General features: G+C 37.4%; 2 protein-coding genes and 1 long non-coding RNA gene across 6 annotated transcripts in view; 2 read left to right on the forward strand and 1 right to left on the reverse strand.

Annotated features, from left to right (window-relative positions):
* LOC118646275 (putative nuclease HARBI1) lies at nucleotides 1-3,272 on the forward strand. 4 transcript variants are annotated; one of them, XR_004963816.1, is made up of 5 exons: nucleotides 1-234; nucleotides 310-606; nucleotides 740-948; nucleotides 1,219-2,518; nucleotides 2,585-3,272. XR_004963816.1 is itself a non-coding variant. In XM_036288793.1 (4 exons), the coding sequence occupies exons 1-4, from the start codon at nucleotides 118-120 to the stop codon at nucleotides 1,334-1,336; spliced, it is 741 nt and encodes a 246-aa protein (XP_036144686.1). In that variant the 5' UTR covers nucleotides 1-117; the 3' UTR covers nucleotides 1,337-3,272. The 4 variants fall into 4 exon arrangements, 1 of the variants encoding a protein (XP_036144686.1); XR_004963814.1 differs by having other exon boundaries at nucleotides 1,219-2,077; nucleotides 2,179-3,272; XR_004963815.1 differs by having other exon boundaries at nucleotides 1,219-1,584; nucleotides 1,654-3,272.
* A 118-nt stretch (nucleotides 3,273-3,390) lies between these two features.
* LOC118646346 lies at nucleotides 3,391-6,331 on the reverse strand. The gene is made up of 3 exons (XR_004963920.1): nucleotides 4,528-6,331; nucleotides 3,785-4,221; nucleotides 3,391-3,679 (listed from the first exon to the last, which is right to left on the reverse strand). It is a non-coding gene; the product is annotated as an uncharacterized LOC118646346 (long non-coding RNA).
* Nucleotides 6,332-12,549: 6,218 nt separating this feature from the next.
* LOC105840012 (SEC14 domain and spectrin repeat-containing protein 1-B) overlaps nucleotides 12,550-21,319 on the forward strand; it is a 31,521-nt gene continuing 22,751 nt past the window's right edge. Inside the window, exon 1 of the mRNA XM_036289054.1 lies at nucleotides 12,550-13,265. Coding sequence (XP_036144947.1) covers nucleotides 12,550-13,265 — 716 coding nt within the window. The remainder of the gene's footprint in view (nucleotides 13,266-21,319) is intronic.

A 21,319-nucleotide genomic window follows, 5' to 3' on the forward strand; every position in this document is an offset into this window, starting at 1 on the left:
TACAATAATATTGGCATAATACGAGAGAAACGATACGTACGAGATGCAATTAATCCATTTACTGCTTATCGTAAACATGAATTCCACATAAGATACAGATTTTCTAAAGAATCTGTTATGTATGGACTACTACCTTTAGTTGTGAACAGTTTAACAAATATGCGAGGTCTTTCAATCGAACCAGTTATTCAACTACTAATTTGTCTGAGATTTTATGCTACTGCTAGTTTTCAAGTAATATATATTCTTTATACTACGTCTTTAATGTTAAAGAAACTATAGAAATAATTGTATTACTTTATGATTTAGAAAGTAAATGGAGATCTCATAAACTTACCACAATCTACAATTAGCAGGATTATATTTAAAGTAACTACTATATTAGCTACTTATCTAAATACTTATGTCAAATTTCCAACAAATGAAGCAACCATAGAAGAAAATAAAAATCTATTTAAAGAATTAGGCTATGGATATGGAGCTATTGGACTTCCTAACATTAGTGGGGCAATAGATTGCACCCACATAAGATTAGTGAGTAATAACTTTGGAGGAATAGGTGAAATGTATAGAAATAGAAAGGGATATTTTTCCTTAAATGTCCAGGTAAGTTAATAAATGTAATGTTATTTAGCTGCGAGTAGACCATTCCGCATGGTGTATATCTATTTGCATGGGGTACATACATTTAGCTTTGTTGTTATTTTGTTTTGTTTTTATTGTGTTTTGTATGTTCAAGGCTATTGTAGGACCACGAACGGAATTTTTGGATCTTGTCCCCGAATGGCCAGGAAGTCAACATGACAGTCGATTTTTCCAAAATTTTCGAGTTTTTATGCGGTTTCAACAACGTGAACTAACAGGAATGTTAGTTGGAGATTCAGGATATCCCTCTCTCATATTTCTTCTAACACCGTTCAGAAATCCACAAAATGATGACGAACACAGGTTAAGAAAGCAGAATATAATAAGTTTTAAGGCTTTTGATCTCTTGTTGCAATTCTCTTTATTTATGACTTTAGAAGTGAGAAAATACAAAATACGATGACAAAAAAAATATATTTGTGAAATAAACTTGATCGAGCAGATTTATAAAATTCCAATTAATAAATAATGAATAATTATAAAATTATTAATAAAGAAAATTGCGGCAAATGTCTAGAAATTATAGGAGATACACCAATAAAAATTAACATGCTATAAAAAATTTATTTGCAGGTATAATGAAATTCAATCACGAACACGAATGGTTGTTGAAAGAACTTTTGGAATATGGAAAAGGCGATTTCCTTGTCTATCAAGAGGATTATCATTAAAACATATTAACATGTACTAGAGTTCTATCAGCTTGTGCAGTTTTGCATAATTTATCACTACATTACAAGGACGTTCTCCCAGAGGAACCAGAACCTAATGTAGCAATTGAAAATAATGAAGAGCTGCCCTACAATGAACCTCATGGGCAACCTGGTGATGGTCATGTTATTAGGCAAAATGTAGTTCGATAATTATTTAATTAGTAGTGAAGCGGAATGGAGCAAATTGGCGTCGCGTCAATAACAGGCAACTAAAAATATTTTACAGGTAATTAAAAATATTTAATCTTTTTTTAATCGAGCAAAGACATAATACGTCAAGTTGTTTCCGTTTTAGTGTAAACAACCGGAATTTCATTTATACTACATACTAACAGAGTTAAGATGGTCGCCTAATTTAATAAGCTGTCGTAAAGATAAAACGTCTTGTTCCATGATGACCAATTTTGTCAATGTATTGAATACAATTTTGTTCCGCAACGAAAAAATAGATTTGGGAGAGTTCAGTTTTACACACATTCCCAGCAAACAGAACATTGTAGCAATATTGCGACAATTTTGTAATATTGCTGTAATATTGCCACAATGTTATAACATTGCCGCAATGTTGCTGCTATGTTCTGTGTTTACTGGGTTGGCAGTTGGATCGATAGTTATCCTTTGGAGTGCCCGAAGAACAGAATTGGATCTTTATTGGAGATGCTCGCGACTATTTTTGAAAAATGTATTGCACTGCAAGTTTCTTGTAATAATTCGAGTCGGTACGTTTTTGTCTTTTATTTTAGATATATTAATCTCATAATTTTTTTCGAGCTACATTTTCAAGTTTATGTGACGAACACTTGCTAAAATTTGCTTGTAGATGGTGTCAAGAAAATGTTGGACGCATTATGGTGTGTCGTCGCATCTCGAGTTCGCCAACTTGTTTTCGATCCCGTGCTCTCTGGTTACAATTATAAAATTAGCTGCGTTCAGTGCGGAGAATGCAGCGGTAGCAGCATTGATATTTGTGAAAAACAAGGTAAGAATATTTTATCCAAATATCAGTATCTATTTTTTGAAAAAATAATATAACAATAATAAATTGCTTTGTGTCTTTAGAATTACCCAATATTATTTCATGTCGATTCTCGAGAATAAGCAATTTGTTGAAAACTTGAAGAAGGAAATTCCAAATTTTGACACTATTTTTATCCAAGTTTGTACGTATTTATCGTTTATTATGTTACGAAATAATCAGAGCAGAGTTCATAAAATTTATATTTTAGGTTTGGATAAAATGTTCCATTGTCAGTTACGACACAAACAGAAAAGATGTAAAGATTCTGCAAAACTACATTCAGTCTCAGTGAGATCAAGAAGATGGATACATGTCATTTACAATAGATTGAATTGCGAGCAAGTTGAAAAGATTCTAAAAGCACGCGGCATTAAAGGTGGCGATGACGAAAAGAAGAAAGAGACATGATCTAATGAGAAGTCAGTGGTGTAATGCGTTTTAAATGCGTGTGGGAGAAATGAGAATTGTCATTGTGCGATGTTTATTTCAATGTAACTTATATTTGGTTTTATGTTTACATATCACATATCAAACTGGTTTACATATCACATATCAAACTGTTATTACATAATTACATAAAAAAAACGAGATCATCTTTGTCAGCATATACATATTAACTTAGTATGTAATTAATAATTTTATATTTTAATAATAAAATAAAATAATAAAACAAAGTAAAACTTAATATCTCTTTAAATAACACTTATGCGTGCGCTTGCAATTAAGCATTAAACATCATCCGAAACGTAATGTTCTCCCCTAAAATTTAAAAAACATTTTAAAATAGAATTATTTTGTTTGAAAAAATTACTTACATCTCTTTTTGAGCACGAAACTTTGCTAGCTTGTATTTCTCTTGCAACTCCTTTTTTTCCAACAATAAGCTAATTACTATCTTTTCCTTTGTAACTTTATTAATAAACTCTTCTCGGTTTTTCTTAATATTATGCATCTCTATTTCATGGCTGATTTTTACATTTGCTAATTCTATTTCTTTTTTACATATTAATGTAATTCTATCCGTTTTTTGCTTCTTTAAATTAGAAGACAAATTGTCATTTATATGTTTATTATTTTTCTTTAAATCAAATAAGGCTTCATTTTCTTTTTCAATAAATATATCTAAAGTAAAATTTTTGTATACATTGTTAAAAAAGAACACATACACTTGTACATTTTATTTAAAATAATATTTAAATATCATTTGACATACCACTAGATTGGCTGTTGGATTCTCTCTCTATAGATGTTGAATCGTCAATGTCTGATGCAACTTTTATATTGTTGTTTATTTCTTCGCCTGCTATATTTAAAAAAATTATACACATATGTAATCAACAATAATTATTTTAATGATACAATTGTTATATGAAAAGCTTTATTTGTATAAATTAATTATTAAACTTACTTGTATCAAATACTACTTCGATGGATGGTGAAGTTAATATTTCCTGCTTTTTTGGATGTTCTTCGTTAATAATATCATCAATATTTTTAGAATTCTGTTGGATTGCTTTTTAAACTTTTTTTTGTCGATCTAAAAAACAAACATTCCATTTAATTATTGCTTTTGTCAAATACAATTTCTTTAATTTGTTACAAAGACATATATTATTTAAGGATATTTAAATTACTTGTAGATTCTTGGGTGAAAAGATTGCTTGAAGAAATGGTTGGTGCCGTTGTCATTAAATCAGAAATAATATCCTGAATATTCGGATCAACTTCACTTATATTTTCCTGTGGTTCTCCAGTTAGAAATCGTGATTGTCTTTCAGCAGTTAATATATTTCTAGTTTGTTGTTTTAAATTAAACCAGTACTTTTTCAACTGTTGTACGTCTCTCTGTAAACATTAACAATAAGAAACATTATTGTTGCACTGGTTGAACTCATGAACTGGTGGAATTCATTCTAACTTACGCCGTGTGAACTAGTTCATCAGTGCGGCAATAAAAAATAAATTTATTAACTATTACAAAAACTTTATTAAGCTAAGGGCTAATTTCACCATCTCTGATTAACATAATTAGCTAATTACTATCTTTATCTCTACCTTATTTTTTATAATTTAAATTCTATCTTATCTCTTGTTGAGATAAAGATAGAATTTAAATTATAAAATATAAAGTTGTAAAATAAACTTTAATACCTTAGTAGTTAAAGAAGAATTATTATATTGTTCTGTAATAATCGACCAAGCTTTTGATTTGTCTTTCAGCGTAGACGTATTTGTACTTTTTGATTCAATTACGTGTTTGTATTTTTTCAAAATTTCCAGGAATACTTGTTTTTCTAAATCCAAATATATAGTTCTCTTAAGCGTTGCCATTCTGAAAGAATTATTTATTATAAATAAGAATAACAAAAAAATGTAATCACAAAGAATTTTCACACAAACATGGTTATATCTTAAGGTTATATTTTTCCATTTAAATAAATTCGCATAATTATGAATAACAACAACATTACGTCAATGTTATAATTTCTCACTCAATAATATAATATAATGTTATGTACAACATATGTTATATGGCTTAATTTGTTTAGAAATGATAATCAGATGTAATGTTATTTGATGTTTATTGGAATTGTACTTTTATTTAATTAGATTTATTTTTACAATTAATTTTCAGATCTGATCGGAAATAATAACCTGACAAAAAAGCAAAAAGTTTTAATACAATTATTTATTTAACATATTATCTACGTAAAATATCTGCACTTGTATCTTTAATGCTATTGGTACATTTGTAGGAATTCACTAGAAATCCCGAATATTTCCGAAGTCGGATGCTCAAGCATAAGCTTCGTCAAGGCAATCTTAAGTTCAAATTCGAGTTTATAAGGTCCGTCTATGAATGTAAAGCTATCTTAAGATGAACTTGGGTCTCAAGTCGATCTTGGCTCAAGTCGAGCTCTGCTTAAGACAAGTCTCAAGAACTGTGTATAAATTCCGCCCTTAGAGAGGGCTTTAGAGAGCTCAGAGATCCATCAAGAATAGTATACAAAATGACGATTTCACTCACAAAGAAAGGGAAAAGTATAGAAAAGTAGATTTTGCGGGAGGCATTATTTCTAATAAACAATGGGACCGGGATACAAGAGAAGTCCAGGAAAACATAGTATTAGAAGAAGAAAACGAACTGGAAAAAGAGATACTTGATTTAATTAATCTAATTTGATTTGATTAATTTAATTTGATCTAATTTTCAGCAATACAAGCCAGAACATGTTGACGGAAATTAAAGAAGTGTTATGGAACGCAAGAAAATAGACAAACAAATATGCTGAACTATGGAGAAGAAATCCAAAAGTATGGTATCGCTATAATAACAAAAATAAAAAGCATAAGAAAATAACAATTTAAAGTACCACGGTACAAAACAATAATACAAAATAAATATAACGAAGGTGAGGGAGGAGCTGGAGAAATAGCCATTTTCCTCAAGGAAGAGATAAAGGTAGAAAAGGTTAATTTAGGAGAAGAAAGAAATGCAAAGTATAACAATATAAATATTATAGGTAGAAAAATCAAGAAAAAGAACAAAAAAGTCGTGAGAATATACAAAAGATCGGGTAGAACAAATTCAGCAAGGACTTGGTCCAGTATAGTTAAAAACATCCCTAAGAAACAGGATTTAATTGTGTTAGGTGACATGAACGCGCATAACATAGTTTGGAACTGTTCAGATACAAACAAGAATGGAAAAAGATTGCTAGAGGAATTTGAAGAAAAAGGTATGTACATATTAAACATGAATACATTATCAAGAATGGGAGAAGAGGGTCAAAAAAGTCAAAAAGACTCAAATATAGATCTCCTATTTAGTAACGAAGATTTATTGGACAAGATAGAATATAATCAGTTGGTCGACACTTGGGAATTAGATCACCATCTTACTGAACTTGAAATTAAAGAAAAACTAGAAATATATAAGAAAAAAAGCAGAATAAGCACAAAAAAATGCAAAGAATATTCATAAATCATAATATCAAAAAAGGAACGGTTAGAAGAGAATAAATATCTACAACTAAATGAAAAGGAAAAATATAAGGCATTGATAGAAACTATGAAATAAGCGCACAGTAGGCCAGGAGACCGGAAAAAGTGGCCAAAAGACAACTTAAAAATTTTATGAAATAAATTACGTCTTTATGTTGTGCATATTTTGAAGTTGCTGGGATACAATTTTTAACATTTTTTATCGATTCGTACTCTTTTGGCAGCATTTTAATCTGTAGCTAAGCATTATTTTTCTTCTCTAGATTATTTGTTGCAAACGTCGAAATTAAATATATATTATTATTTGAAGGGCCCGTTAGCTTCGTTTTTGTATACATAGGAATGAGTGAAATACATGAAAATTAATTACATGTATAAATAATCAAAATTACATACAAATTCCTAATATTATCAGCTTAATTAGTAAATTCTTCAGTATAATTTTGTATACTGATTATTCATAATCGGCCATAACTCATTTAAAAAAAAAAGAAGTATGGAATGTGTTGTTTATATTATGTACTTTAACGTACTTATGCAACTTTATGCCATTTTTTATTTACGTTTGAAAAAATAATATATACATGAGGCATCTTTCGCGCGATCAAATGCCACGGTGCACAATGGGCCAGGAGACTGGAAAAGCGACCAAAAGTCAAGATTTTGTTGGATTTTAATAAAACCTTATATATAGGGGTTTTGGAGGTCGCTAATAACGAATATGATGTCAAAATCTAAAAATTTAAAATGGCGGATCTAATATGACGGACGAGAAATGCAAAAACATGGCAATTTTAATGCAAATTTTTTATTGGAGATTTTCAAGGACGTTGATTACGAATATGCTATTCAATTTTTTAAATTAAAAACGGCAAATTTAAAATGGCAGACCAAAAATGCAAAAACTTGTCGTTTTTTAATAAAAATTTTTTCCCAAGGGTTTTCGAGGTCTCTGATTACAAATTTGCTATTCAAATTCTAAATTCAAAATGACGAATTGAAAATGGCAAAAAAAAGTCAATTGTAATACAAATAAATGTAAGTGGTCAGATGTCTATGAAGATAGGATATTAAAAATTTAAATCAAATATTTTATTAAATTCGCAATTAGCCTACATAACTATAATTTCTGAGATCTACCGCGAGAAGGTTGCAGGACATTATCGGACTCCATTTGTTTTTTATTTGTTTTTTTAATTAAAAAATTAAATAGCATATTTGTAATCAGCGTCTTCAAAAACCTCTGATTAAAAATTTGCATTAAAATTGTCATGTTTTTACATTTCTTGATAAAGATGTTGTGTTTGCCATATTGGATCCGCCATTTTGAATTGTTAGATTTTGACATCATATTCGTGATCTCCAAAACTGCCATATATTTAGTTTTATTAAAACGAACCAATTTTTATTAATTTTAGTCGCTATATTGTATCCGTTATTTTGAATTTTTAAATTTTGACATTATATTTGTCATTAACGACCTCAAAAATCCCTATACATAAAGTTTTTTTAAAATCCGACAAAATCTTGACTTTTGGCCATTTTTTCTGGTCTCCTGGCCCACTGTGAAGCGGTAAGAGAAGCCTGTTACGGAATAATAGCCTTTGCAACAGTGCTCTTCCCCACATCTACGAGGAAGGCAGAGCGTGCAGTTGAGAGCAGCGCGAGCATCGCTCTGGCGGCGTGGCGTGGGTGCGATGTGACTAACATGAATTTCTGAACAGACCTGCGCACGCGCGGTGACGGGCGTCGTGGTCCTGAGCTTGGAGCGTTGTTGCTTGACGGGTGCTCGCTTGAATTGAAAATACGTCGCCTTTTAATTGTGTGTGCGGGCGTGTGTGCTGTTGGTCTGTTTTTAGTCATTGTGAGAAGCGATTGAGATTAATTTGAATAACGACGTCGGCTTCGTAAGATTGTTCGACCGGGAAGTTTTGTACGCTCATACGCCGATACGGACGCATGCCACCAGAGGACAAACTCGAGCGGATACCACTTGCGGCCACCTCTACATCCGAAGGACCGATTTTGCCGACCTCCCGGGGATGCTGCGACTCGCCGACGACTACGAGCGCGCCCGCCAGTACGAGCAGAGTTATCAAGCACCAGAGAAGCCGAAAGACAAGGCAAAGGCCTCCGCCGCCACCATCGCTCCCGCCTACGACCCCCGCGAATGCTGGGGCTTCGGGCAACGCGGACATACCCGCCGATTCTGTAAGCGACCACCGAAGCTGTTTTGCTCCCAATGCGGCAAGGAAGGAGTGCTGACCCGCAATTGTCACAGCACCCCGGGAAACGCCAAGCAGGCCAAGGGAACAGAGGGGGCCCCCCCGTCTGCCAACACGGACGCCAGCGCTTAAGGAGCCAGCTACCGAGCATCAACCCTCGCGACACACCGACCGACCCGCGACCGCAGGGGAACATCGAGATCGCTGACCGCAAGTACACCGCCTTGCTGGACTGCGGGACCGTCCTGTCCTACCTGGCACCGGACACCGCCGAGCAGATACGACCGTACGCCCGAGTTCGACTAATTTCCGCCGCCGTACACCTGGCCGACGGCCGAACCAGCACAATCAAAGAGGAGATACACGCATAGGTCCGAATAGGCCGCTACCGCGGGTGGCACACATTCCACATGCTCAGGCCTGACCTCCGCCGTCATAACCGGGATAAATTTGCTCCGCAAGGTCGGCTTCCGATGGGACTTACCATAGATCGCGGCATTGTCACCGGACGACAAGGCGACCACCGGACTCGCCCCCTGCATCCCCGCACAACAGGAAGAGCTCGAAGCCCTCCTAGGGGAATACCTACCGAAATTCGAGCAACAGCGCGGTACCACACCGCTCACCGAACACCGTATACGACTATGCGAGGGACAGAAACCGATCCGACAAAGGTACCAAACCTTCAACCCCGCTATGCAGCACATTGTGGACCAAGAGATCGACGCCATGCTCAAAGAGAGGCACATCGAACCAACCAGCAGTCCGTGGAACTCCGGAGTCGTCCTGGCAAAGAAAAAGGATGGAAGATACCGTTTTTGTATAAACTTCCTGAAGGTCAACGAAGTCACAGAGAGAGACGCCTATCCGGTCCAGCACATACTCGACCAGCTCCGAGAGACCCGGTTCCTGTTCACCATCGACCTGAAGAACGGGTACTGGCAGGTCTCATTCCAATCTAGCCGACCATGACCGCCTTCGCCATCCCGGGCGGGGGACAATTTCAATTCACCGTCATGCCCTTCGGATTACACGCCGCTCCGGCCACTTTCCAGCGACTACTCGACTGCGTTATCGGGCCGGACATGGAGATACGCACTTTCGCTTACCTAGACGACATAGTGGTCTTGGGGAAAACATTCGAGGAACACCTGCAGAACCTACGAGAGGTGCTACAACGGCTACTAAGGGCCAACCTCAAGATCAACTCCGACAAGTGCTACTTCGCATGCACCAGCCTTAAATACTTGGGCCACGTCGTCGACAGAGAAGGGCTGAGAACCGACCTCGAAAAAGTGAGGACAATTATGGACATCCCGCCACCCACCTTCCTACCGGCCCTCCGAAGATTCCTGAAGATGACGTCGTGGTACCGCCGCTTCATACCGCAAATCGTCACAACCGCAGCACCGCTAAACGACCTGCTACGAAAAGGTAAACGATGGGAATGGTCGACAGCAACAGGCATTTAAAAAAATAAGGGACTGCCTGGCCACCGGGAGCGTCCCAGATGCGCACAGTAATAAACGGACACAGCAGGCTGAGTGAAACGGACACAGACCAAACGGACACAGTAATAAACGGACACAGTAACAAACGGCCAAAGTAACAAACAGACACAGACCAAATGCGCACAGAGCGAAACGGACGCAGTGCGAAACGGACACAGTAACAAACGGACACAGACTAAATGCGTACAGAGCAAAACGGACACAGTGCGAAACGGACACAGACCAAATGCGCACGGACCAAATGCACACGGATCAAATGCAATCCATGTACATTGCAAGCAGAGTAAAATCCACATAGGTTAGCGACTTGGACGGGGTGGGTGCGGGAGAGAGGCTGAAGGCCCTTCTTGCACCTCCCCCCGTGTGTATGTGTGTGTGTGTGCGTGCAAAGCATTTACTGCATCACATGGGTTTGCGACTTTCCGTGTGTGCATTTGGTCCGTGCGCATGTGCAGTGTGCGCATTTGGTCTGTGTCCGTTTTGCACTGTGTCCGTTTCGCTCTGTGCGCATTTGGTCTGTGTCCGTTTCGCACTGTGTCCGTTTTGCTCTGTGCGCATTTGGCCTCTGTCCGTTTGTTACTGTGTCCATTTTGCACTGTATCCGTTTGTTACTGTGTCCGTTTCGCACTGTGTCCGTTTATTACTGTGTCTGTTTGGTCTGTGTCCGTTTGTTACTGTGTCCGTTTCACTCAGCTTGCTGTGTCCGTTTATTACTGTGCGCATCTGGAACTCACTTTGGCCACCGCCCCAGTGCTACAATGTCCGGACTTCTCGATACCGTTCGTCCTGCAAACTAACGCCAGCGATGCCGAACTAGGAGCAGTTCTCACGCAAAACATCCGTGAAAACGAACGGGTCATAGCCTACGCCAGCCGAGCCCTCCGACCGGCCGAAGGACACTACTTGGCCACCGAGAAAGAATGTCTCGCCGTCGTATGGGGAATTGAGAAGATGCGGCCATACCTGGAGGGCTACAAGTTCAAAGTGATCATTGACTACTTCTCGCTCAGATGGCTACGGTTCCTGGACAACTTGTCCGGCCGCCTAGCTCGCTGGGCCGTAGCACTGCAGCAGCACGACTTTACCGTTGAGTACCGGAAGGGGGCCCTCAACTATGTACCGGACGCTTTGTCACGCCAGCCCTTTGAGGAGGGGGAAGAAGAAGAGGAAAATACCGATGGACAGGATCTGGCAGCCATCTCGCCCTGCAAATGGCATCAACGGATACTTCAGGCCGCGTAAATATCCGGATAGAGTGCAAGGCGACCGCCTATACCGCCACTTCCATGAACGCCACTCGACCGATAACATTCGCCTGGAAGCTGTGCCTGCCGCTACGGGAGGAGGCACTGAGTGAGTGCCACAACGCCGCTATCGCAGGACACCTAGGAATAACAAAGACCCTCGCTTGACTGGCGCAGAGGTATTACTGGTCAAGGATGTTCCGGCAAGCCGCCAATTACGTGCGACAATGCACAAGCCTATACAACGACAAACGGCCGGGCTTCTACACCACACCGCCATAGACGCTCCGAAAATGGTCGTCGCCATCGACTTAATAGGGGCTCTGCCAAGGTCATCCGAAGGCCATACGTGGATACTGGTCTGCCAAGACGTATTCACGAAGTGGATCATCACCAGGCCCTTACGACAAGCCACCGCCTCCACCGTCACACGAGCCGTTAAACGAGACATCATACTTCAACATGGATGCCCGAAGAGAGTCATCACGGATAATGGACGGCAGTTTGAGAGCCGCGAGTTCCGTGACATAATCGCCCAAGCCGGAATTGAACACCGAAAAACGCCGCCATACTCGCCCCAATGCAATCCCGTCGAGCGAGCCAACAGGACGTTGAAGACAATGATCGTGCAGTTCATTGGCCAGGACCACCGCCAATGGGATCGACACCTGCCGCAGCTGACGTTTGCCGCTAATACCGCTATCCATGAGAACACTGGATACACGCCGGCAATGTTGACGTATGGACGAGAACTTACCGCTCCCGGCACGCTACAAGCGAGAAATGAACAGACCCTGGGTGACGCACCGACCGACCGGCCCGCCGCGCGAGTTTGGCATTTTAAAAAAATGCGCGAACAGTTCGAACCCGCCGGCAAGAAGAAGCCACAGCGAAACAAGCGCGGTCTTATAATCTGCGGAGGCGCGATTGAAGGCCGGACATAGGACAACACGCCGGAAACATCCGCTGTCGAACGCCCAGAAACACTTCGCGGGTAAATTAGCATCCCGATACGCGGGACCGTTCATCGTTGACAGGCACATCTCCCCGGTCATCGTCCGCTTGCGGGATCAAAACAATAAGATCATCGGGACCGCACATGTCAAGGATTTGAAGGACGCCGAAGCAAAACACGACCGGGAGGATATATAAGACGCGACAAGAGTGAAGAAGGAAAAGACAGTCAGCATGGGCAAGCAAAGGAGCACTCTCCGGGAGCGTCTCACACGCGCTATCTCCGGACCACCACGCATCCCGGTAAGCAATCGGCCTTTCGAGGCAACAGCACAGCCGCCACCACCGAAACAACCGGGCACTCAGGGGATCAGTCAACCGCCCACCACCATCCGGGAGACAACGTCGCCGACGCACGAAGTACGACGACCACCGACCATCCGCCAGTGGACCTGCTCTCGGCAGGAGCGCCTCTACGAGCCGGCTCCCGCCGACACAGCTGCTGCCCGTCAAGCCGCGCTCCTGGCCACATTCGAATCCACATTGTTGGACCTCGACGACGACGATGACGACAACAACAACGGCCACGAGGAGGCCACCGGGCGCACGACAACCCCGCCCAACCCCATACCGGACATCGCGTCACTGACGATCGCGGGACCCAGCACGGTTCCGCCAGGGACGGCCCCACCAGCGCCGCCGCCGCTCTCGACGCTACCGACGCCGCCGCCAACGCCGCGACCCACACTGCCCCCGACGCCGCTGCCGACGACGCCCGCACTGCTGCCGACGCCGGGGTATTTCACCGGACCGCCACCACCAGCGACGTCCTTGATGACGTCACCGCCGCCCGGACCACCGATCCCAGCGACCATCGCTACACTAGGGGAACCCTTTCCCGAGGACGCCTTCCGGACCGTGCCGTGGGACCGCATCCGTTCGGGGCAACGGTACCGCTACGTGCACGGGCGTAAAATTGTTATCCGGCGCCGCCGCGATGGTTCGTGGCTCTTAAAACGAAGTCTCTTTTTTTGTTTACAAGGACAGGGTCTGCCGAGGGGGAGATATAACGAGCCGTTCCTCCGCTGCCGCTAGAACGGAAGTAAGGCAGTTATCCCCTACCTCGCACACTCCCTCCGCTCGTCTCTGCTTCCCTCACCACCGAGTGGAGGGTTTATAAACCCTCCACTCGCGATAAGAGACAGAGCTTCTTCGGCCTGCGCACTGAGCAAATCGCCCTGATGGAAATATTTTATTGAAAATCTCTTTCAATTGACCGATTTCATTGAAATTTATAAAATTCATTAAAATTTATTAAAATTTATTAAAACTGATTTAATTCATTAAAATTTTATGAAATTCATTAAAATTCATTAAATTCATTAAAATTCATTAAAACTCATTTAATTCATTAAAATTTTATAAAATTCATTAAATTTATTTTATTGTTATTTAACAAAAAAATAAATTATATGAATTTTAATGAATCTTAAAGAAACCTTAATAAATTTTAATTAATTTCAATTAAATGTAACGAATCTTACTGAATCTTAGTGAAAAGGGGTCAATTGAGAGAAATCTTTAATAAAATTTTCAGAAATATATTTCCATTAGGGCGTACCTCCTGGTGCACTGAGCTAGGCATCCTCGAGCGCACATTGAAGGCCCCCCTTGCACCCCCCCGTGCGCGCGCGCGCGCGCGCGCGTGTGTGTGTGTGTGTGTAAAGCATTCACTGCACCACATGGGTTTGCGACTTAAATGGTGTGTAATTGAACGGTGTGCAACAGAACGGTATGCAAATAAACGGTGTGCATCTTTTTGTGTGCAAATGATCAGTGCGCATCTTTCCGTGTGCAAATAATCGGTGCACATCTTTCCGTGTGCAAATGATCAGTGCGCATTTTTCCGTGTGCAAATGATCGGTGCGCATCTTTCCGTGTGCAAATGATCAGTGCGCATTTCTTGGTGTGCAAATGAGTGGTGGGCAAGTGAACGGTGTGCAAGTGAGCGATGTGCAAATGAATAGTGTGCAACTTTTACATGTCCAAGTGAACGGTGGGCATTTTTTCGTGTGCAAATATCAGTGGTCAAATTTTACGTGTGCTTATAACTGGTGTACATTTTTCATAAAATTTTTTTTGTGCGTGTCCAAATGCACAGTGTGCAAATGCACCGTGTGCAAATGCACCGTCCCAGGTAGCAAGCCAACGTCATTTTGACGTCCCAAAATGGTCATATCTGGTCATATGTCGTCAAAATGACCATTTTTTTACATGACCTAAAATTGACGTCATGATGACGTCATTTCGAAGTCATATTTCAGTCATGATCTGACGATTATTTTCCCAAACAGCACACATCCAAAATCGGGACATAAAGACGTCATTAAGACGTATTTTAAACACGCTCTAAAGCGGTGTCTATACAATGAGATTTAAGGCGTAAGGCATAAGCATATTATATAAGCATATTATATTTAACTTTAAGAGAACTTTTTTAAGAAAACATTTAGATATGTTGGAAATAATTTCAAAATGGTCAAATTAACCATTTGAACGCTTCAAAGTCTTAGTGCTAAATAGATCGCAATTTCCATCAAATTATAAAGATTATGGAAAAAGTTAAATTTAACAATGAAATTAATAAGTAAATAAGTTAATGCTATTTATTTTTAATATGTTTTGCAAAATTTAATTGCTTTTATAAAAAATAATATAATTGCGACAGTTTATAACATATAGGTATATGTAGACAATAACAAGTACCCATATCGATGATTTAAACTGGCGTAGCAGATAGAGTACAAGGTTTGTAATCCTAAGGTCCCGGGTTCAAAACCTACCAGCGGCAAGTAAGAGAATAAAATAAAATAATATAATTTAAATTTAATTAATTAATAAAAATTTGTCCCAAATTTAGTACGTACTGTTGATAAGAATAATAAAAAAAATGAAATTTTTATTTTATTTTTTAATCTCTAGTTGCATTTTAAAGATATCCGATTTAAGAAATCTTTTAGATATTAGTTTCATGATATCTTTCTGTTCTCAAAAAACGACGCATTGGTTAACATTCTGACATTATATGTTATCTTTTAGAAGTCTCTTTATGTTATCATTTTCAGAAACAGGATATCTTTTAGAGATCTTTTTGACAACATATTGTTCACGTCATTTTATGACGTCAAAATACGGTACATTTCATGACGTCAGGAATTTGTGACATTCGACCGTCATTTTAACGTCATAAGGACGTCATTTTGTGACGTCAAGAATAGTCAGTAAATGACCATTTTGGGACGTCAAAATGACGTGAGTTTGCTACCTGGGGTGGTCATTTGAACCGTGTGCAGGATATCGTGTCCAAAAGCACCGTGTCTAAATGCACTGTGTTCATTTGAATTGTGTGCAAGTGCATCGTTCCCACTCACGCGGGATGATCGAAACGATAACGTCGATCGCGTCAGCTGATGTGCCGAACAGCTGACACCGGGTACACCGCCGCCAGCCGCAGCGCTTCGCGCACCGTCAGCCAGGCTGGCACCGCACGTCACAGCGCCGCTACCCAAGGAACACACTAAAGTCAACAAAAAGTCAAAATGACTTTATTTTGATTCGAAATAGTCACGCATTTTTTGTATGACCAAAAATTGACTCCAGTATCTGCTACTAGCCACTTAGTGACGAAAAGATGACTTCCCAGATAGCACAACGAATTCGAAAAGAATTCTTTTTGAACACCCAAATTTTGAAATGAAGTCTTTTTCTAACCCATTTCTGCACCAAAAGGATCCTTAAGAGTTCAAAAAAAGTTCTTTTGTATGTCACCAATTCTGAGCCCCTTTTGTAATGCATATAAAGTTCATTTTATGTTCTATAAGAATTCGCATTGAATTTAAAATTATTTTTTAATAGTATTCTAATAAAACTTTATCGAGATACTTTTTTGAATTTATTATGATTTTTTTATAGTACAAAAAAGAATTGCTATTTGGTGTAAAAAAAAGGATTTTTGAAATTTTAAGAAATGTTAATTTAAAAATATACTGCTACAAAAATAGAGAATTTAGTATATTATTATTATAAGTGAGAAACTCTCTTATTGTTACTATACATGTATAAATTATGTATAAAATTTTCGCATATTTTATTATAGTATATTATTGAATTAACATTTCCTGATTTTATATAAAAATATATAACGTACTTTTTTACCATTTTTTTTACAAATTTTTTATTAAACGCATTATTATACGTTTATTATAATAAAAAAAATATTTATTTAGTTATATATCAAATTTATGACAAATAATATATATATATATGTATATACATATACTATATATATAATAGCATAAAGTATTTATATACTATTTAGATAATAATAGTATTTTTTACAAATAACAAAGAAATATATATTTTTATGTTCTTTTTATTAAAATCAAAAAATGTGTTATAGAAATTTTATGCGTTGTCAAAAGCAAAAAAAATAAAAAGACACTTATATTTGTTATACCTTTCTATAGTGTTATGGCTCTTTATAAGAATTTTAATATTGACTAAATTATATAAATTGATAATAAATTTGTATGTGGTATTCTTTTTAAACTAATTTCGAATCAATTATATGAATTCATAACAAATTTGAATATTGAATTTTTTTAAACTCATTTTGACTACATTATGTGAATTTATAACAAATTTAAATATGGTACTCTTCTTGAACTCATTTCGAACAGATTATGTAAACTCTTAAAGAATAAAAAAAGGTGAATTCTTTTTGAACTTAAAAGGATCATCTGTGCTATCTGAGTTTGCTCCGTGACGAAAAGATGACTAATCTCTAATTTTAATATATAAAAACGTATCAGCTTATATAGAAATTATACTTATGGTACATTATGCATATGTAATATGTACAGGTAATAATTAATTTTGCAATAGAACTATTTTTAGAGCAATACATTAAATTAAACAATACACTAAAATTATGAAAACTATAATACTAATATATATATATATATATATATATATATATATATATACAGGGTGTAATGTAATCGGAAGCCATCCCGTAATGGGAAGATAGACGGGATCGAGATGAACATAAAAGTCCAACATTGTCTTGGGTTAGGTCTATCAACAATCGAGATATAAATTTTTCAAATTGTACGAATGAGAGCGCGCCGTGTGAAGAGCCGAGACGCTCGAGCTGTAGCGCGGCCCACTGTGTCGAGCATTGGCTGCCGGCGGCGGGGGGAAAGGAGCAGAAGCGGCGCCGCTGCCTGTGCTTCGCCGCCCTCGCGTCTCGCCGCACCGCGCCTACACTCGCGGCGATGGTCGCTACGCACATTCGCGATTACTTGACAAATTAGGAGTTAGCAGAGATATGACAAATTAAAACCGTAATAAACTGCTGTGATTAAGAAAGTCGAAAGAGCAAAAGCGATAAAAACTTATGGAATCTACAAATAATCTAATTTCTATCGTAATTGTGAATAAGTAAATTAATAAAAGTTTTTCGTACATTCACGAAAGAATCTTTCTTTTTCTTAAATATCTTATTTACAGTATCATACAATTCTAACTTTGTTTCTCATCGAATTGTGTCGTACTGTTAAATCCTTGATGAAAACATTAATAAAAAATTACCATAAATTCACGATTGATTCTCAAAGTAATAATTTTCTTTTATAAGTGTATTATAATATTTGCCGCATCAAATTCTCTCATCATTTCTTATCGTTTTTCTTTTCATGAAATGTTAAATTAACGAAGGTTTATCACAATTAACATCTATGATTCTTCATACATTCTCTTTTCGTAAATATTTAATTAGAAAATTACAAAATGCGCAATATATCCATATAATATGTTACACTCTTTGTTCATAACACGATAGAAAAATATCTCTTGATGTAACGATTTCATAATAGATTATGCCTTCTACGATAATTATGCTTAGAGATCGATGTTCAATATCAAGTATTGTTAATACAAGAAGAGTTTTTCTTTCATAACGATAGGGAACTTGAAATTTCTTTTATCTTTAATTACATTATTAATTACGACAGTAATTTTTACTGATTGATTCAGAACAGATATAAAAAAGAATACAAGAATTTAATTGATTACTCTTTTGTAATCCATTACTTGTCTGAATAAAAAAAAAGAATTTCAAGAAGTGATATCATTGATATCAATGATATGTCTCCGTAGATATTTTGTCATATTCCAACGAGAAAATATACTTTCCTAACAGGAAACGAGAGAACGATAGACAATGATATCACTTCTTGAAATTCTTTTTTTTTATTCAGACAAGTAATGGATTACAAAAGAGTAATCAATTAAATTCTTGTATTTTTTTTTATATCTGTTCTGAATCAATCAGTAAAAATTACTGTCGTAATTAATAATGTAATTAAAGATAAAAGAAATTTCAAGTTCCCTATCGTTATGAAAGAAAAACTCTTCTTGTATTAACAATACTTGATATTGAACATCGATCTCTAAGCATAATTATCGTAGAAGGCATAATCTATTATGAAATCGTTACATCAAGAGATATTTTTCTATCGTGTTATGAACAAAGAGTGTAACATATTATATGGATATATTGCGCATTTTGTAATTTTCTAATTAAATATTTACGAAAAGAGAATGTATGAAGAATCATAGATGTTAATTGTGATAAACCTTCGTTAATTTAACATTTCATGAAAAGAAAAACGATAAGAAATGATGAGAGAATTTGATGCGGCAAATATTATAATACACTTATAAAAGAAAATTATTACTTTGAGAATCAATCGTGAATTTATGGTAATTTTTTATTAATGTTTTCATCAAGGATTTAACAGTACGACACAATTCGATGAGAAACAAAGTTAGAATTGTATGATACTGTAAATAAGATATTTAAGAAAAAGAAAGATTCTTTCGTGAATGTACGAAAAACTTTTATTAATTTACTTATTCACAATTACGATAGAAATTAGATTATTTGTAGATTCCATAAGTTTTTATCGCTTTTGCTCTTTCGACTTTCTTAATCACAGCAGTTTATTACGGTTTTAATTTGTCATATCTCTGCTAACTCCTAATTTGTCAAGTAATCGCGAATGTGCGTAGCGACCATCGCCGCGAGTGTAGGCGCGGTGCGGCGAGACGCGAGGGCGGCGAAGCACAGGCAGCGGCGCCGCTTCTGCTCCTTTCCCCCCGCCGCCGGCAGCCAATGCTCGACACAGTGGGCCGCGCTACAGCTCGAGCGTCTCGGCTCTTCACACGGCGCGCTCTCATTCGTACAATTTGAAAAATTTATATCTCGATTGTTGATAGACCTAACCCAAGACAATGTTGGACTTTTATGTTCATCTCGATCCCGTCTATCTTCCCATTACGGGATGGCTTCCGATTACATTACACCCTGTATATATATATATATATATATATAGTTTGTTCAATTATATCTATTATAATTATAAGATATAAACATTTTAATAAATTTGTTTTACATGTGTTTTTACTCTATAAATGTATTTCAAAAATTCTTTTAACTAGCAAAGAAAAACCCTGCACATTACTATAATACTAAATATATAATATTACAAGCATGACATTTTTTTGACGTCAATAAACCGTCAAATGTTGTTACCAAAAATTATCATTTTGACTTTTTCTGTCGTGATGTAATTATGACATCAATGTGATATCATTTTGACTATAATGTGTTCTTTGGGTAGCGACAGGCCTTAAGGCCACAGCGTAGCAACGCGCCGCGCCGACCGACACTGATCACACGCACCGCCGCGGCCAATCACGGTACTGCACCGACGCCGATCACACGCGCTGCCGCAACCAATCACGGCACCGCACCGATACACACGAACGCACGCCGCGACATAGTCGCCAGCACCTAGCGCACGAATACCTCGCACGGCGAGATTACACTGTACATATCAGCATAGGATTTTGTATACATTAGCGTAGGAGTTATTCTGCAATAAAACCACCCACCAACCCACATAGAAATAAAACCTCCAGTAGACGTCTAATGGAAGTCTGCCATGGAAGTTTAAACTGACGTCCAATATAGAGCCATTAGAAATCCACAGTTCCGCATTGTGGACGTCCATTAGACCTCCATTAGAGGTCGTCAAAGAGGACTATTAGACGTTGCGTGGATCATTAGTAGAGGCTTCATGGAGCCTCGATAGATGATTGACAAAATAAAAATTTAAAATAAAAATTTTATTTTTTTTAAATTATTTTTATCAACAGTACATATATTAAATTTAGGACAAATTTTTACGAATTAATTAAATTTAAATTATATTATTTTATTTTATTCTTACTTGCCTCTGGTAGGTTTTGAACCCGAGACCTTAGGATTACAAACCTTGTACTCAGTGTTGGGTAAGATACTTTTAAAATGTATCTCGATACAGATACAGATACTTATAAAAAAATGTATCTAGATGCAGATACAGATACACAAATCAAAATGTAGATACAGATACTGAGATACTTTAAAAGTATCTCAGATATGTATCAGATACTCTTAAATTATTCAAATAAAAAATCTGAAAAATTTAAATGTTTGTGCGCAACACGAAAAGCGCATTATAAAATAAATAATTACATTTTTGTGTTGCGCATAAATACCTATCGCTGAACTCTTACTGTCTTTTCCGAATTTTTTATTTGTTTGTTGAGTTGTTGAGTAAACTTGCGTTTCTCGTCTTTTAAATTATATTTTATTGTAATAATAATAATAATAATATTAATAATGTATGTTATAATATGCACAAAATCTAATGATTCTATAGACTAGATAGCAAAGTTATTTCATACATAAGTACTGTTTGCGCAAATCTAAATGACGCTATCGACAGTAATAGCAAATCAAAAATGACCTTAAAAAAACATTTTTTTCCCAATAAAGACAAAAAGTACGTGAAAATGTATTTGAAAATATATCTGAAAATGTATCTGAAAAGCA

The sequence above is a fragment of the Monomorium pharaonis genome, chromosome 6 (genome assembly GCF_013373865.1).
Source record: "Monomorium pharaonis isolate MP-MQ-018 chromosome 6, ASM1337386v2, whole genome shotgun sequence".
NCBI lineage: Eukaryota > Metazoa > Arthropoda > Insecta > Hymenoptera > Formicidae > Monomorium > Monomorium pharaonis.

Excerpts from the sequence above, each read along its gene's own strand:
- LOC118646275 (XM_036288793.1), top strand. The coding sequence starts at position 118 with ATGTATGGACTACTACCTTTAGTTGTGAACAGTTTAACAAATATGCGA. Across the intron at positions 607-739 it reads ATTTTTCCTTAAATGTCCAG|GCTATTGTAGGACCACGAAC; the intron begins GTAAGTTAATAA and ends TGTATGTTCAAG. Across the intron at positions 949-1,218 it reads CAAAATGATGACGAACACAG|GTATAATGAAATTCAATCAC; the intron begins GTTAAGAAAGCA and ends ATTTATTTGCAG.